Source organism: Lycorma delicatula, chromosome 8, assembly GCF_047948215.1.
Source record: "Lycorma delicatula isolate Av1 chromosome 8, ASM4794821v1, whole genome shotgun sequence".
In the NCBI taxonomy this organism is placed as follows: Eukaryota; Metazoa; Arthropoda; class Insecta; order Hemiptera; family Fulgoridae; genus Lycorma; species Lycorma delicatula.
Genome location: NC_134462.1, coordinates 2735440 through 2755109, shown reverse-complemented (window position 1 = coordinate 2755109; position 19670 = coordinate 2735440). Strand labels below are relative to the sequence as shown.

The following is a 19670-nucleotide window of genomic DNA, read 5'->3' as shown; positions in this document are numbered from 1 at the left end:
ATTTTCAAGAAATTTAAATGCGTTTAAATAATTTTCAATATTTAAATTTACGGAATTATTAGACTTAAAAGTTAAATTATTTTTTAACCTGATGAAAAATGTGAAATAAATATGTCGATAAAGGATAGCGTTTTAAATTTTCTTTTAGAAAAATATACATTTAATTCTATGTAACATATCTATCAAACAGTAATACTCAGTCAAACTAGGACTAAAGTCTGTTTCTCACATTACGTCTTTAAGTTTTGGTTTTTGGGGTTTGGTTGATAGTATGTTTCAAAAATATTGATCTGAGACAGTATTTACTGTCCGCAATTGATCTCCACCAAAAGGTTTAGCAGAGTTTCTTTTTATTAGTGCGTTTGATTACCGCTCGATGATAATTTTATTTCTGACCAGGTATTCAATTTTTTTTTATCTATTACTTATATATTTAATCCTTCCATGTTGAGCTTGCGGATTTTTTTAGTCTATAAGTTTTCTCTATTAAAACAAGAAAGAAAATAAAAAGGATTCATCGAAATCGGTCCAGGTTAATTTTTTTCACAGATTGTAGAAGTGTAAAAACTTCTACTGCTTATGTTTATTTGGGCATGATAACTTCTTTGGATGTTCGCCAAAGAATATATATATATATATATATATATATATATATATATATGTCGTAAATTATATCGTCATAATTAAATAAAATTTGAATATCACTTAGGTAACTGAAGTTGACTGTATAAAAAAAATGTTAGTAAGATCTCCGAATACATAAATAGATTTATATGATACATAAATCTTCGTATTTTTTGAAATTTTTATTTATTTCCAGATTAAAATCTTAAAATGCTGGTTTTTTTTTGCGAAGACGGATGGACCAAGAACGCATTAGGTATTCTTTATTCGTCTAAATACTGTTCACAAACCAGTTTTTTTTTGACAAAATTCAAACTAGTTATTACCTTACAATTGATGTTTTTCATATTTTTATATTATCCCTTAAGAATAACGAAAATTTATTGCCGGTACGTGGTACAGCTTATTAAGTTATATGTTACATTTATTTTCTCAAAGTCTCAATATGCATTTTTCAAACTAGTTTACAATAAAATGGAATACTTTCAGTAGGTAGTTTAAATAATTTATTGCGGATGAACAAATTAATGCTATATAAAATACCGAAATGTCCTGTGCATTTCATTGCGCTTCAGATGCAGATATAAAAATGTTTTTAAGTTATAAGTTCGGCATTAGACCGTTGCTATTTTAGGGTTACTCTATTTTTGGAAACGATTTGTTTCTCATATCGCATCGCACGAGGTTACTAGTCAAACGATAACACCAGTTCGGTTATGAAAGGAATTAAATAACAATTTTTATGACGGCAAATTAATAATGTTAACCGTAATCGGTATGCAAGTAATTTAGTACTTAAATTTTCCAATTATTACCTTTTAATTTCCAAAATATTTAGTTTTAAATACTGCAGTTTTTATGTTTAGATAAAATATTTAATTTTAAACGCTGTAGTTTTTATTTTTAGGAAGCTAGATTTACATACAAAGTTTTTTATTAAAATTTTGAAATCGTGTTGAAGGAACATTTTGTTATTGGTTTTTACCTATTTTTAAAAAAGGACTTATTCATTCCCATAAGAATCAATCCAAATGAATATTCAAGCTTAAAAATTAATTTGTTCGTAAGATCTTACAAAATTGTAAAACTTAATAGTTCGCAATACTTTGATAATTTCAAACACTGTTTTTTTATTTCAAAAAATAGTTTGCTAGATCAAAATTTCAAAAATGGTCAATTCATAAGATCAAAATTTCAAAACTTAGTTCTTAATATTTTGATAATTTCAAAAACTATTTTTTTTTTTTAAGATAAATTCTAAATCTCAACAATAAATAAAATTTTCCAAAAAAATAGTTTTAAAGATTTTGATAAACCAATGCCTTTTTTCTTCCCTACATCCCTGGGCCGGACATCCAATTAAGTATACTCGGCCCAGGGACGTGTCTTTTGACTCTGGCGGTCTTCCCGCCCACCGGTTTTACGCCCGGCACGGCAGGTCAACCGCCCCGGTACTAGATCTTTTCTTGCCTGCCTCTAATTCCCGCCGACGAGGGCAAAGCCCGGCTATGCCGTTCCCCACCCCCTATGTACGCACCCCCAAAACCAGCCACACCGGCCGGGTCTAGGTCTTTTAAGTTTATCCCCGCGAAATCTCCTCGGAGTCCCCGTCCCCTCACCGAAACCTGCACGCCAGGGCATACAGGCTCTCAGGGACGGGGCTGTCCACCTACCCCTATTTACGATTAAACCTAACGATTCCTTCGTCGCGCCTCCTCTTCCTTAGTGCGAAGAACCGTACCGGCGAAATTGTTAAAAACGTTCCGGTTCTGCTCCCTCCTTAGCGACCACTCTACTATGTTAATCGCGTTCAGGTTATTGACTGCTACGAATTGTCTGTATTGTGCCCATCTCCGGCATTCGAACATCGTATGCTCTGCGTCGTACACCTCCTGGCAGTAGTCGCAGTTGGGTGTGTCTCTCTTGCCGAATCTTTTTAAATAGTAACCGAAACATCCACGACCCGACATCATCTGTGTTATGTAAAAGTTCACCTCGCCATATTGGCGATCCAGCCGTGCGTCCAAATCACTTATTAACCTTCTGGTCCAGGCCGCAGCGTTAGTCTCTGCCCGTACTTCCTTCCACCACTGTCGGGTCATCGCCTCGGTCTCAGCTCTACTACACCCTTCCGCTCTCGCTTTCCTGCTCTTGATCTGAAGTTCTATCGGCGGGACCGACGCAAGCACACGTATAGCTTCATATGACAGGGTACGATACCCTGCCGCCACTCCCAACAATGCCGTTCTGTGCATTCTTCGCAGTTTATCCTTGTTTCTTTGCATCCTGATTGCATAAGCCCAAACCGGCGTCGCGTATAACGCCGCAGACACCGCCGCCGACGCAATCAGTTTCCGTTTGGAGGCCCCCGTTACTGTGTATTCCACGAATATAGCATTTGAAGCAAGCATATGATAAATCAATGCTTACTTCAAATGAATTTTACTTATTTCATGATTTTTTAAATATTCTAAGTTTATAACCTCTAAGAAGTTTTCAAAAATTTATTGAAAGTTGTTTTTTTTTTTAACTTATTTTTGTTTATTGTAAGCGATAATCAAAATTATCTGATTCAGTCGTCGATTATTTTGTTATTTGGCTAGCTGTATTTTTATCACAGTAGATTACACTTATTTCTTGTGATGTAACACGTATTGTTTGTTCAGTTTTGCCTTATAAGCAGTTAACCGTTTGGTTTTTATTTGCAATTTTTTTTTTAATTTGATGTTTTACATGATTAACTTATGTATATCATTTCATTGTCGTAATTTACTATATTACCTTTCTTATTTTGTCAGCCTGAACTGATTTTTAATATTTATTCTTATTTTAATTTTGTTTCTGTGATTCCTATTGTTCGTTTTGCATTACTGTGAAATGCTACATTTCAAAATTTTTAAGGATTTTCAGATTTATGTTTGGTCGATTTATATTTACTGCTGTACTCTTCTCTCTTACCTTATTTTTTGTGCTATTCCAATTTTTTTGTATTAATGCGTCTTCCTTGTATTATCCTTTTATCTTTTAGCGCTGTTTGCTTTTTAGAAGAGTAACCGTTCCAATCGACCAGTAATATATTTTGTTAGTTTCATAGTCCGGTCGGGAATAAATGTGTCATCTATTTCGTCGCAGTGTTATTTTTTACACGAAACCGAGCAAAATTTTCGTTTTTAATAAATCGGTTTGTAGTTTCTCTGACATAAGAAACAAAATAGCTTTCAGGAAACGCTTATAATGGTTTGTTGGAGATTAGAAGGGTCTTCGGATATCGGTTTATTTTGCAGTTATCAGATTGAAAATAAGATCATCCGTTGATTCTTTGAACGGGAACGCTTAAGAAGGGATTCAGATATTTTAATGAAATTTGGTACCAAACAACATCTTTTACAATATAAATAATTTTGAAAAATCTTACCTTTAAAAATTAAAAAATGGCAGCCATTAAAATTTTTTTTCAATCATTATAAGCTCTGTAAATATTAGTTTTATCGTATTGCATTCTGACAATTTTTTGTCTTATTTTTAAGGATAATTAACGTCGATGACCGACGAGTTTTGGTATGTTGATAGTAGCAGAATGAAACTACAAGATGGCAGCATCTATCCCTTTGTACGATATTTTTGAAGTTGTAATTCTTTTGCCGCGTTAGGAGAAAGCGATCAGAGTGTATTTTCAGCATGTTACGGAAGTTGCGCGCGCCGATGTAACACACCATGAAGTTAGTTTTTTTAGCGAGTTTATTTTTTTTATTTATTATATGATTATTATTTTCTTTTCGGTCTGAAGTTAGCCAAGTTAGCTAATTGTACTGTTTGTAAGCTTGCTCATATATAAATAAGGTAATTTATTTTATTATTATATCTCGAGTTAATTTATCAATTTGCAAAATTAATTTTAATAGATGTAATTGAAGGAAAATAACCTTTTATCGTGGCCGAAGAGTATCGACTACCTACAAGATGAATTTCGTAGACTTGCGAATAATCGTGTGATAAGTACTTCCGTACAAATAATTGGAGGAGCATATTTAGGCAGAGGAAAAGATATAAGCTTCCCGTGATTTTAAGTGGGGACTTCAATGTTAACTTCAGCCTCGAAAGTTCTCAGTCCATTAGCTGATTTTTTATACGAGGATCTACATTTAATAATGAGTAATGATCCTACAGTTTCTACAACACGACACACCTCTAGTATCGATGCCGTATTTACGCGATATTTAGAAAACGTATCGATAAAACTATTCGTATCCTATTCTTGATGTCGTAAACCGTTGATAACTCTTGTGCCTATTCAATCGTCATCCGCAGAATTAATGGAACTAAGCTAATCGAAATATATTCGATGAACTTTGTTTTATATGACAACGAATACTTTTTAAAATGCGTAAAATAAATATCATTTAATTTAAGTCTTATTTATTCAAACATTTGTTCACCGTATTTAATACGTGTATCGATCGTTTGACTCGGTTCAAATTTGTTTGAATGCGTAAAAAAAATATTTTTTTATTCACGCCAAAGAAGTATAACTTTTTTTACTTGCGTACATAAGTACACACATGTTTTTTTTTTTATTTTCTCCCGCTACGTTCCACTGTGCAAATCATTTAGCCGTCATTCTTATATATTAATTTAACACCGGTTAAAGTCTGATAAAAATCGGGATTAAACACAAAAAATAGAAATTTCTAGTCGATAAGTGAACCTTTCTTTATAAAAATTATGATTTTTTTAAATCAGGGGGTAATGATAGGAGGTTTTTAAGTATCCGCACAATGTACTACATATTATTTACATGTCGATACAGTTATACAATACACGGGTTGCATGTGTTAATTAATAGGTTTATAATTATGATGTACAGTGTATGTAAGTATAGTTATAATGAGCGGAATTCTCATGATGCTTTTCGTAACCACCTTTTTATGGATGTGTATGTGTGTGTTTGCGCGCGTGTACGTGTACATTTACTTCTACGCTACATATATTTCCTTACGTAGTTTGTAATGTAGAACTGTAAGACATATTGGTGTTTAGCGCTTCCTTTGTATCACAATAATTTTTCATAAAATTGCATAATACTCGTTGTATTAAACATTGTAATAAATGGAATAAAGCTTCTGTAAAATATAGCTTTTTGGGAAAATATATTCGTTATATTTAGAATAAAAAAATCTTGAAATAAATAGTAAATAAAATTACAATTAATTTTTTTTAATGCGCTACAGTCGAAACACTATTTAGTGAATAAAATGGCCAGTATGACCAAACATTTTCCGCATTAATATACTATTTAATTAATTAAAATATACCCACTCGATTAATACTATTTCTCTTTTTTATATCTTGCGGTTGAATAAGTCGGTATAAAAGTGGTGTTTGTTGAATTCCCAACCGACAAAATAGTCCGTCAACTTTAAAGTCCAGATGAAAATAATTTAATTTTTCATCGAGTCGAACCTGTGACTCGATAGCGGAAATGTTTTGGTCGTCATACTGGCCATTTTATTCATTACAATAGTTTTTCTACTAACTTCTTGTTGCGTATTTATAATTTTACTTACTGATTAGCATTCTGGAGAGTATTGCGAAACAAGGTGGAGTAGTCTACAAAGGGGTGCGGTGGTGACGAAAGGAGGTTAAAGTTCCTTTTTTATTATTTTTATCAAAATAATGTAGTAGGGGGAAAACGTGTATTTGTTAGAAATAATTAAGCTTCTCTTCTGACATTTAATTTTCCCTTTTAGATTTAAATTCGCCGATCGTGTTGTGCAGAGGTTACATTTGCTTTACTGATGTCATCGGTTTTCAAGTTGTTTTTTGTAAACATAGTAAAGAAAATTTATCGAAAAATTCATTAGAATAAAAAATATTATGCGGATAAACATTTGCGTTTGATGAAATTTAACCTTAAGAAAATTTATTAATTTTCGAACTATAGGGAGGAGGAGTAAAGTTTGTGTGCGCGCGAACTTGCCCTTTTTATTTTAATAATAAAAAAAATTATCTCTAGTTGTCATTCATATTCATCATGGAAAGAACCAACCTCAGCAATTCGTCAATCGTTGTGCACATGTATGTATCAATTGTGCATTATTATGCATCGCTATAAATTTGAGTAGCATTTTGTGTAAAATTAATTTTATTTATTTTTATTTTTTTGCAAAATATTAATTTAATTTTTTTTCTTAAAAAAATAATCTAAGTTTTAGATATTTTTTTTTAATCATCTACTATTTGAAAGGTTTTTTTTACTCTAAATTTTAAAATACATAGTATCTTTTTTAAAAGTGAATTTATCTTAAATATTAAAAAAACATAATCTAAAAAACTATTTCCAGTTCGTGTGGACGTTCTACTGGACCGATCGGGCCGATTAAATTTTTTTTTTATTCTGCTCGAAGCGACCCACGGATATGTCAAGCGTCATCGAGTTACAAATTTGAGTCTTCTCCGATTCCTCAAAAAATTTCCTCATTCATTACTTAATCGAGGAAATCTCCCGCCGTCAGAATTTTGGTGTTTGGTCCTCTGAAAAATTCTTTAAGTGACATTAAGTTTGGGTATAGCGTTCAGGTTAAGAAAAACAGCTTAGAAAATAGAACAACAGTTCCTTACTAATAAAATAGCGAAAGATAAACCGATTTCCTAAATGTAATTTGGGATTATGTTGAGGTTAGTTTCGTTGTCGTCGAATCAATAATGATTCTTCTATAATCATTTGTCTCTTTAATTATTAAACTATCCCCGTACTTAGGATAAAACACTTCGATCATCTTCTCCCCTTTACCACGGTAAAAAAAAGAATCTCTTTCATCAAATCTATGGATTACATGGAAAAAAATTATTTCGTTATTTTACGCGTCGGTCTATTATTCTATTATAAAGTAAACATTGCAGAGTTTTAATAAACATAATTGATATTTGAATAATTTCTCCTATTCCGTTTCTGTAGTCGTTAATGCGGAAAGACTTGAGAAATGCAGCCTTCAGTTTTTATTAGTGATCTACTTCAAAATTTTATTTACTTTCTTCTTAAAAACTAAATAATATTCTTTCTTTAGAAAATTAAAAATTATTCTTTTTTTTCTATTCGAAACCGGTTTGTATTTACTGCTCTTCGTCTATATTACAACAGTTGTAAGGTTATTAATAATTTTTATTACAAAATTTTAGAGCTTAATTTTTCACTATTGTCTGTTTTAGTGGTTTCCTTAATTCATTTTATTATCGAGATGAAACTCTTAAAATAATAATTTATTTGTAGTAACTTATATAAGACTTTTTAAACGTTTTACGATTAAAGTTTTACGAGTACATAAGTAACCTACAAACTGAAAGGATTTCAACGAAGGGAAGACCTGAGCTTACTACGGGTGTGAAGCTGAAATTTACATCGTGTAGTAGTAGTAGTAAACGTAAAATATTAGGCTTTATCATGTTATACCGTTAATTTTCTGTTAGCATTTCATTTAGTCGATTACATTTGCTTATAGAAAACTGAAAAAAGGAAACGAAAAGCATTCTTCTTTTGATCGTCTGATAAATTAATTGGAATTTACGGCTGAAAAAAAAAAAATAGTTCTAAAATTGTATTCTATTTACCGTTCTTTTTCAGTTTTCATGATCAATTTTAAAAGTTTTTCCATTATCAATTGTTTTCACGTTTTCAAGTTTTTGTAAAGATAAATAAAAAAAATCCGGCAAGGAGTTTCACAACTTTTTGGGTATAATAGTAAAAAAAAAATATCAAAATGATCAGTTAAAAACTTTGATTCTACTTCGATCCCGAACGTTTTTACATTAAAAATGCATTATGCAGTATTAGAAGAATAATGATATAAAAAAATAAAAGAAATTATGCAGATTATAAGAACGATATAAAAAATCAAACTTCTCGGTAACGAATTTTCGGTTCCGGTTGACTGACGACCTCAATCACCAAATGACGTTTTTATCATTAAAATTATAATGAATTTAGAATATAATTTATAGAAGGAAAAACAACATTTTTAGTGAAAAATAAAGAAACCTTGTCCTATGTCATATAATATTTTTAATAAAAGCCAAAACTTGAAAAACACATGACGTACCCAAATATTATAAAACAAATTCTTAATTCGGGTCCCACGGAATAACCTTTTTAAAACAAATTATATATCGTTATATTACTACTACATAATGGTGGATTTTTAGTTTTGAAAATTAAAATTAAAAAAAATTTTTTTATCACCTTTTTGTGGCTTAAACCTTTATTTATTGAGTAATTATGTACTTCAATTAATTGGCTCGCTATGATGCAATGTAAATTCAACAAGGCTAAAAAAAATTATAGTTTATTAAAATATATATTAAGGGGTTTTGAAAGTCGACATTTTCAAAATCCGACACCTAAAAGTTTGGTCGTTTCTTGCACTTTCCTTTTATAGCTGTCCTCTACTGCCGCATCAGCAATAGAACTGTAGCCGAAAGTAATATATTTGATAATAAAAGAGAAACTAATACATTTCATAATTAATTTAATCGATTTTATCCATCTACGTTAACTTTTTGTGGCGTAGATTTACTTTTAACGCGTCAGCACGAAAAAATAAACTCGCACGTATACACACAAAGTCATAACACATAAAACCGTAGTGCACACCGTCGTTCAAAGACGGATCGACCTCCAGCGAGTGATTTTCTGAAGACGGAACAATGTTCCGAAACGCGTTAAAAGTGAGTAGATATCGTATAGAAAATTCACAGATGGATATAATTTTTAAGATGAATTTTTAATATATTTTCATTTTGATTAGTCGAATGAAAAAAAATGTATTTAGCCGTTGTGAAATAAAGAAATAATATTTAATAGAAATAAGCGGGATGAAAGGATGCAACATTCGCTTAACGACGTCGACTAAACATCGATATTGTGGACTGAATATGTAAATTGATTTGTAGCCCTAAGTCAAGACTAAACATAACTTTTTGCCACTATACCGATGCGAAATATTTTATCACCTTTTTATTTTAAGTTGAAATAGCTAGTATTAGGGAAATGAATACTAATACTCCTAATCCAAAAACGCCCAATTTTGGTGAGTCTCCAGTTTTTTTTTTTTTAAGAAAATTTACAGTAATGAAATTTTTAAATTACGTGAAAAACGAATAAGGATAAAGTAAGAGTATACCATCTTCAATTTTTTTATCGTTTTTAGAAGTCGTTTATCTTTCTTAAGCTTGAAACTAATCGGCAAAACTGTTACAACACCACTGGGAGAGGTGTTCTATCTTAATCATCGTTTATTGTTTCTGTGATATTAAATCGTTGTAATATTTTTTATTAATAAATACCGTAACTTTGTTCTGCCTTATTCGAGTTTAAAAATTTACGTACCTGTTAATTTACGTTTCGTTATCGCTAGCTGATTTATCTTAAATTTCTCTGGTTTTATATATCTTACTGGATTGAAACTCTTGGTGTAAATTTTGAAAAATATTTCTTACAAAAATTGTTTTAAATGCTTGTACTTACCCGTTTAAAATTTTGGCAAAAATTCATCCGAAACTTAAAAATCATAAAAAAAATTTACTAAAAATTGTTTGTTTTTTGGAATAGGGTACCGGTCTATTTTAGAATAATTTAGAATGTAGCCAATTTATTTTATTTCAGTCAAAATTAGGATGAATTTACTTTTCTAGTCGAGCTTGTCGTTCTTCGCTATTCTGTGAATAAAAACGTAAAATTGTAACAAATCTGTTGGTTTTTTATATTTTAAAATACTAAGAATCAATAAAACATATTTAATTAATAATATTTTTTAAATTAAAATTTTACGTATAAAACTTGCATTATATATAGGAAGATCTCGAAAGGTTTTTCTATCTCGCCTTGCAAATCTGAGATCTAAGCCTTAATTTGAGTCTAGGACCTTCGGTGTAACTTGCTGAGCCAGTCTTAATTAAAATAAATTTATTACATAATTAATTTTGTCTTTTATTTCATATAAATTGTCAAAAATATATCCTAGCAAAGATATATTAAACGCGGCAGGGTTGGTATATAATTAAATAAGTGAAATTTAATCTTACTAACAATTCGTCCGCAGTATCTTTTTTTGTACTTTCGGTCATTCGACCGTCTTCAGTAAAAGCTAATAGAAGAATAACTTTTCCTTAGGATGGTCGAATAACCGAAAGTACTAGAAAAGAGATTGCGGACGAATTAATTGTCGGAAAGGTTGTATTTCATTTATTTATATATAAATAATATTCTAGCAACGTTAATTTAAAACTAATACTGAAAGTAAAAATGTATATTTCAATTTATTAGTTGTAATTTATGTATTTCTAGGTTTAAATTATGAACTTGAACTGTTTTAAATTAAAGATTTTTGTTTTCACATAGGTATTTTTAAACGGAACTTGCGAATATATTAATGTAAAACTAAAAATAAAATAACAAAATTTCATTTGTACATTTGAATGCTGTTCTTATGATGATCGGTCTTTGAGGTGATTGTTATTCTGTATAAAGTGTGTGTTTAAAAGACTTTTTGTCGATAAATTAGTACGTATTAAAAATATATTTTTTAATGGCGGGGAATAAATTTTAAGAAAAGTGAACTAAAAAATATTAATATATAGGTTCAGCTTAACAAATTTGCTTAAATAAAGTTTTAAATCTAACATCCCTTCAATAAAGGTGAAAATAAGAAAAAGAAAATTTTCAGTAAAACTGTTTTGCGTTTTAGGTCCGGGGTTATAATTTTAAAAAACGTTTTAGACGTTTCTTGATAGCTCTATATATGAAGTATAAACTCTCAAAGAATTTATAAAAAATAATTGAACCGAAGGGAGATAAGAGAAAGAACAAAACCATATGTATTTTTAAGAGGCGGGAATTGACTTTTTGAAAAACGTTTTGTGTGACTATATATGCACTGTAGGTAACAAATTTTCTTCAATAAAGTTTTCTCTAAAATGTCCTGAAGATAATTGAAATCAGTTTTTTCGTGATATCCCCCCACCTTAACGAATTTTGAAAAAAATTAAATACGATCAATACCCCATGTATAGAAATATTTGTGCCAAATTTGAAGAAAATCGGTTTGCGGTCAATCCTGAGATATATGGAAATATAGTACGACATGCGTACGCATATATATAAAAACATACATATGTTGTGTTTTTTTGGTTAGATGAATGAGTTGGGACTCTAAAAAGTAGAGGTTACAAAAAATCCGATATCCCATTTTTGACATTATCTTCATATTTTACACTTTTATTTAGATATTCTAGCTATATTCGCCGGGGAAGTAACAATATGTAATTAAAATAAGGTATTATATGACGGGGACGAAGGGGTGCTTGAAACGGTTGAAAAAATAAGTAAAATAATAGCTACATTTGAAACGGTCAGAAAAGTATCGTAAACAGAGTTTTATAAATATTCAGTATAGCTACTATTCCTTTAAAATGGAGGAGTATGCTTGTTAGTGTTTTATTCGGGTTATTATATATCGAATGTAGTAATGGATCAAATTAATTAATGATATTTTTTCATTTACACAAGTGCAATTAATTAAAAAATATTGAATTGAATTTTTTAATTTTAATTTATAATTATTTATTATTTTGTTTTGTTTCGTATGTAAGTATTTTAAAACTAATTTAAATTATGACAGCTTATATCGTAACAGATAAATACAGCAGGACGTACGTTGTATGAAACTTTTTACCGGCCCGAAATTATTTAGCAAGACATCTCAAAAGTGATTAATAAATTTAAAAATGACACGAGTTTCATTTACGGTCGATTAGCGATAATTTGTGACGATAAATAATTTTTTGCCGTTATTAAAGCGAGTATTTAAAGTTGCGAGAGAAAATAAACCAAAAGTCCCTTTAATACGAATGCTTAAAGCCGTGATAAATGCTTGTTTATAAAAAATATATATTGTGGCAATCATTTGAAAACTTTTTTTTAATCTGTTTTTGAGTTATATAAATCTTTATCGGTTCATTACTTTTCGCGTTTTCAAGTATCTTGAACCGGCTTGCCTGTTGGTGTAGCGGTCAATATGCTGCCGGCTTATTTAATCGGTTCTGAGTTCGAACCTCATCAAGCGCCTGATGATTTTCATTATTCATTTTCATTACCGTAAGAAATGAAAAAAAAACCACGGTAAATGCCTTTTATGCGAACATACAAATGAATAAATAATAACGATAATAATGTTTTATAGAAAACTTAATATCGATTTAGAAATAATCGTGTAAACGGCTAGAGTATAATCTCAGAGGAAGGAATTTTCCGTATTACATGTTAAACGATACCTTAATTGCTGCTATTTGATCGGTCAGATATAACGATTTCACTATTCTACTTTTATTTTAATTTAGATAGTTTATTCATCGAGTTGTGATCTCCTAAGTAAAATCCGGAGGTTTTGATCTAATTTTATACGTACGTTTTATATCTTTTAAGGTAAATTATTTTACTATTGTTATTGTACGGTTTATAAAGTTTAAGCGAGTAAGTATTCAGATTCTCGCCGTTAAGTTTCGTATCGGTCGATAGGTAAAGGAAAGGTAAAATCGGTACACGAGATATCTTCGGGAAGGTTGTTGCTTCTACAGTATCGCTGTTACGACTGAATTAAAGTAGCGAGTCTCTTTACTAGAAGGGACGTCGAGGTACCTGTTATTATAGCTGGACGAAGAGAATATAAAGGAAAAGAATAAAAAGAAACGCGGACGGAGAACGAGGTGTTAAAGAGAAAGAGAGGGTTACGGAAAAGTGGGTCGGCCTATGGAGTGCGATGCAGCAGAGCAGATATACTGCAGAGTGCAGATAGGTAGAGAGTGTCGTAGTATTATGCTAGTACCAGTGGAGTGCTGTTCTGTGTGAAGTTGGTCGTTGTTAACGTTTTGTGTATCAGTGCATATACCCGTTTTACATACACCGTGCGCTCGGTTAGTTGTTCGTTAGCGCGGCCTCAACCACCGCGCGTCGCGACGCCAAAATGATGATGCGACGTCCGTGGCCACCCTTATATCGTCCTCCACCGCCGGATTGGAGGGATTATTTTTGTCTTTATAGAGACGCTTTACCGCCCCCAGTGCCTCCACCGCCCTTAGCGTTACCGCCCCATCGTCGTTTGTTAGTACCTTGCGCTTGTCTTCAGCGTACTCGTTCGCGGTCCCTCGATAACGTTAGAGAAGAAGATGATTTTGTAGAATATCAGCCGAGACCTAGACGACATAACGGTAAAGAAAATGTAAAACGACGTTCCATGGAAAATCTTCTAGAACATAGACCTACCAGAAGGAAAACGGTAAATATAATTTTTTTTAAGTACAAAAATATATAAATATATTTTAATTAGTATTTTTCGGGAGTACTCATTATTGTAAGGTACAGTTCGGTTAATCGGTCCTCTGGTTAAAAATAACAAAATAATGTATTTTTCTTTTTAACAAATATTAAAATTATTATTCAAATGTAACTACGAAATCAGTAAAAATCATTCTTGAAAGTTAGATCTAATATTGTAATGTTTTAAAAATCATCGGGTTGTATCTTTTTTTTTGGTAGTTTTTCAATTTATGTTTTGATACAACATTGTGAAGATCAAACAGTACAATTGTACTAGTTCAATTGTAAACGCGATGGAATTTTTTTTTTTTTTTTTAGTATATATATATAACAATTGTTTTAAAAGCTTTTTTTTAAGTATACAAACGATTGTGTATTCATATCAGAACTTAACATATCGATAGCAGAAATTTCTTTAAAAATGATAAAAATGAAGCCGATAAGTAAATTGTTTTAAGAAAAGAATTATTCTTAGCCTCCTTTTGAGATTAATTAACGCATTATTATAATTTAAAAATTTTAAGGATATATGTTTGCCATCTTAAATTATTTTTTATAAATTAATCTATCGTAATTTTTTGTCTAAATTTGTTCTGAAGAAGTAAAGAAAGTAAAGAAAGTTTCAAGGAATATGAAAAGGAAAGGCATTAAAAAAACGAATGTATATTTTAATAATTTAACATTTAAATTCATTCTATTCCTTGCTTTGTAGAAACATTAAAATCGAAATTTTTACGAAATAATAAACTTAAAATAAAAGTGAAAATTCTTGCGCCTGAAAAAAATATTTATAAAAATATATTCAGTATGTTAAATGTATGTATTCTAGAATACAATAAGTATTTTTTTAATGCTGCATTTAAACCGTATAATCGTTTTTAAAATTTTTTAAGTACGTATAAATTTTGCAACTTGGGTTAAATAGTAATTACGAAATTAATCACCTTTTTTCTTTGTTGATGATAAGCTCAAAGCTTGTGCATGAGGTTATGAAATGGAAGATTAGTAATGTACCAGGATTTGAACCCGGAACCCTTGCGGATGTTAGGCTGAGACGCTGCTTTTCCGTCACGGAGCTCGGCAATTTTAAGATTAATATATATCACAATGTTTTGATAACTGTTAAATTTTGTAAAAACAAGGTAGTTAATAAAAAAAATAATAAATCTTTTATATGGAATGATTTTTCATTAAGATTTGAAACATTTTTATATCATCTGCAATTAAAAATTTTAACTTTAAGAACCAATAATTTAATAAAAATAAGCCACGTAAGAAAAACTGAAAGAAGCATAACGTTAAATCATATATAATCAATCGGAGGTTCCGAGTTCGAATCCCGGTCAGGCGTGGCATTTTCATTACACGTTACTAATTATTCATCTCATCCTCTGAAGCAATAAAAAAAAAAAATCATAATACCGATAAGATAAAAAAGTAATAAAAACACATGCGTATTAGATATCAGTTTTTTAATAAATATTATAATTTTAAAAGAATTGTAAAAAAGAAATCGCTCAAAATTATTTTTTGTATATAAAAAAATCCGTAAAGTCTTCATTAACTTTCTATCAGATATTTATTATGATTATTATTTTTTAAATTATGCTATGCTCGACGCTGATGTTATTTTAACCTGTCAATTTATGATCTTAAAAAAATGTTCAAGTTATTAAAAAAAAAAAAAGTAATAAAATTCGATTAGCATCTCGTAGTTAACATTTGTGAAATTACCAGTCTTGTTGTACTACATGCAATCATGCTTACCGATGGTGGGGGGAAGGATAAATAAATCTTTTAATATTCAGGAAGATTAAAATTTAGTGAGAAATTAAACAGCAGGTGATTTTTACTTGCCGGTTTGCCATTTATTTCTCTATACACTGAATTTTTTTTTTTTTACTTTATTTAATTTACTGTAATTTGAAAAAACCGTCATTAATGCGCATAATTTATTATACAATTTTTTTTTTAACTTTAGAATTTTAGTTTTTATTTGTAATTCATGATATAGCTAGTTTTTTTTTTGCATTTACTACGTGTATTTCTATAATCAATTTAAATTATCTTAACCGTATCAGTTTCATTCGATTTTTCGTAATGTTTGATTTCTTTTATTTTTAATTTTCTGTGTTTTTGTGCGTAAACGAATTTTCTTGAATTAATTAAACGGTTTTAGTTGTTATTTAATGAAGCGTTAAAAATCCTTTTGTAAAACGTAACCTACTATTTTCTGGATTTTTTTTAATTTAGTAAAACTGTTATTTATTTCCGTAGATTTTTGTAGGATATTTTAAATATAACAATCTTTATGTTTTTACGGTATTTTACTAGTAATTTATTAAACCCTGTTTAAATTAAAATTCTTTTTCTTTAATACTTTTATATACTTTATATATATATATATATTTTTTTTTTTAATCCACAATAGTTGATATAATGTGTCTCAAAATTTGTGTTAGATTCCGAAAATTGGCTTTTAAATTAATTAAATAAAGATTTTACTTTTTTATTTTAATTTTAATGGGCCAATAACTAGAAAAGGTTATTATCAGACGAACACCAAATTGGAAGGTAAAAGCGTATTAAGTTTAATTATAATGTATTTATAGTGTATTTAATTCTGCACAACATACTGTAACCGAGTAAACGACAATGAAGCAAGTAAAATGTGTTTGGAAATAACGGTATACGAGTATAAAGATATAATGCGATAACATTAAGGGGTTGTAAGGATCCCTCTGAGCTGAAAAAACCAACAAAATTATGTGTAAAAATCCGTCATTCGGAAAATTTAATTTAAAAATGTTTTACAAAACGTAGTCGTTGTAAGTGGGTTTTAAGATCCTATTATAACTAGAAAAAATCTTAAGTATACTTCAGTGAACGAAATTAAATACATAAAAAAAGCTGACGACATTGTTATACTTTTCTGGCATTGGATAGTGGAAAAACAATGATATATGAAAAAAATAATAATTTTTGCATTTTTCTATTCCCCCCTCCAAAATTACCTCACAAGAACATTTTTTATTTGTTTACATTTACTATGTTAAATGGAGGAATAAAAAACTTTCACCGAAGATATATATAAATTCACTAAATATGTATATAAATACATATTAATATTACTATTAATATTAATAATAACTTTTATCGATTGCTTGGGGAAGGGGAGAATTTATTTTTTTTTTAATAGAAAGGAATGCATGCATGCATGTATTAACCTTAATATAAACTGGGATTATGTTTGTAAAACTTTAAAAAGATTTACCCAAAAAACTATGTACTCCACTCTCTGCAGTTATTGAACCCAAACGTTTACCGACAAATTGCCCTATATACACGAATCTGTGCCAAATTTCATCGAAATCGGTATATCCAGTCAAACTTTATTAAGCTTCAAACACACCAAAATACGTATGTACGAACATTAGCTCCCGCTTTTTTTGGGTCTCCTGGGCCATGAAACAACGAGAAATGCGAAAACCCGTACCCCATTTTTCGATTGATTACCGTACTTTCTTGCAGCGTAGTTCTAGAGCTATGATGCCAGGAAAGTAAAAGTGAATGCGGGTTTTAAATGCCTATTACAACGGAAAAAATCTAAGTACACTTGTAACGAACAAAACATACATTTTTTATAATAATGGTTGTTTACGTACAAACAAAACTACCTTATGTGAAGGCGGAAGTATAAAGAACTCTTACTTTAAGTTATTAAACAATATACAAGAATTACAGCACAATTGGAGTCGTTAATCTAATAGCATAAACAAAAAAAATAAATAATTATCTGTTTTGGTTAAATTTAAAAGTAGAATACCTTCTCCAGTCGTGCGTACAAGTTTAAATTTGGGCTGTAATGCCGCATAGCGTACACAAAACAGGAAAATCTGATCGACCGTTATGTTTCAATTATCTGGCTACTTAAACATCGATTATTAAAATGTATTTGTGATCATGCGATTTACAAAAATGTAGGATAATTGAAACTATATTGTTAAAATAACTGTTGTACATAATATTCTATTAAACCCCCTTCGGTATAACGTCAGATTTGGAAATAAAAAGATCCTGTAACAAAAGTAAAAAATACTAAAAGAAAAAGTAAAATTTTGTAAACTGAATCCTGTAGATAGTCGGTTTTGCAATTCCACGTAATGTTTTACCTAATGTTATTCGTATCTTCTGTACGTAAAAAGTGTATTATAATTTTGATATCAGTGAAAAATGTTTTTTTTTTTTGCGATAGTAAATTTTAAATTATGCGGTAAATATAGTGTGATTTCGATCAAAAATTCTCTGAGAATCTGTGTTTATGAATACGCATACACACACACACACACACATATATATATATATATATATATATATCATGTAACAAGTTTTATTGATCTATTGTGATCATTTTGTATATAGTGATACTCAGGAGGAAAAGGAACAAATTTGGGATCTGATTCTAGAGCTTGAAATAAGGAAAAAAATTCATCCAAACATTTGGAAAACGCTTTGTTATTGAGTTACGGCTAGCGAAAACCTTCGCGTGGATTTCAGTTCCCCCTGTGAAAAATGTTTAAGGCGTTATACAAGGGGTAAGCTTGATGGTTTCTTATGGTTTTAATCTGAAAATCGAATAAAAAAGTCCCAGATTTGCATCTATCGTAGTTTCCATGATACCCAACGTAACATTCGGTGACGAAAAAAAAACAATTTTTTTCGATTGAATTACAAAAACTTAATTAAATGACTAATAAATGCGTAAATTTTATTATCAAAACTTGTGGAGAATTTTATTCTGAGTTCTGAATTTTATTCTGTAATTGATCTATATGAGAAAAAAAAATACTTTCATTATTAAAAACAAATTTTTCCCCCTTTCTTTTTTACCCCACCTCCCAGGGCCGAACCCGCAATTAAGCATGAATACAGTTCCGGAGGGTGCCATCGCCTCAAATTACCTCGGCAGAATACAAGGTCCTACCCAGGTAGCCAAGACCCCGTCTTTCGATTAGTCGCCATGCCTCAAATGAAGGGACCCCAGAGGGATCCCCCACCGAGAGTACGGTCTTATTTACCCCTCCCCCAATGGTTCTGCCAGGAGTCCCCGTCCACTCATCGGTGATGAGACGCCGGAGCGTCCCACCTCTCCTGGACGAGACTAACCCGCGCCGGAGCGAGATAAAACAAAAGTTGTTACGAATTTATAAAAATTGAAAAGAACTGTTTTTTGAACAATAAATTTAGACCTTGGAAAAATTAGGTTCGCAATACTAACTGCATGTTTCGAGATTAATTTGAATACTACTCATCATGTCAACATAAATTCGTGGTTACGTGTTAATAGTAAACGTTAGGCGGATTAGTTGTTTTTGAGAATTAAGTAGTTTTTTATGTTTGTTGTACTTTATACTGTACTTATATTTTTCCAGTTTAATCTGAATTTAAAAAAAAGAGAAATTCCGTTTGAACGATCGGTTTTGAAAAATACTACGTCTCTTCACTCACGTTGAATATGCTGATATGATTTTCGTGTACTGCTTTTCAATACCGACGTAAGTATCCTGGACGAATATTTAGAAATAAATAAATATATATATTCGTAAGCCTCCCCCCTAGTATTACAATCAACATTATGTAATCATAATGCTATATTATGATTGATGTGTAGGACGGATTTGAT

At 30.3% G+C, this 19670-nt stretch overlaps 1 protein-coding gene across 3 annotated transcripts in view; it reads left to right on the top strand.

The window, feature by feature from the left end:
- The window catches only part of LOC142329404 (WD repeat-containing protein 47), a 777359-nt gene that overhangs the window by 603352 nt on the left and 154337 nt on the right, over nucleotides 1-19670 (top strand). The window contains exon 1 of one of the 3 annotated variants that reach the window (XM_075373981.1): nucleotides 13699-13946. The exons of the other annotated variants lie outside the window; for them this stretch is intronic. Within the exon in view, the coding sequence (XP_075230096.1) occupies nucleotides 13905-13946 (42 nt within the window). The 5' untranslated portion in view covers nucleotides 13699-13904. Of the gene's footprint in view, nucleotides 1-13698; nucleotides 13947-19670 lie in introns of those variants that run through there. 3 annotated transcript variants of the gene reach the window in all.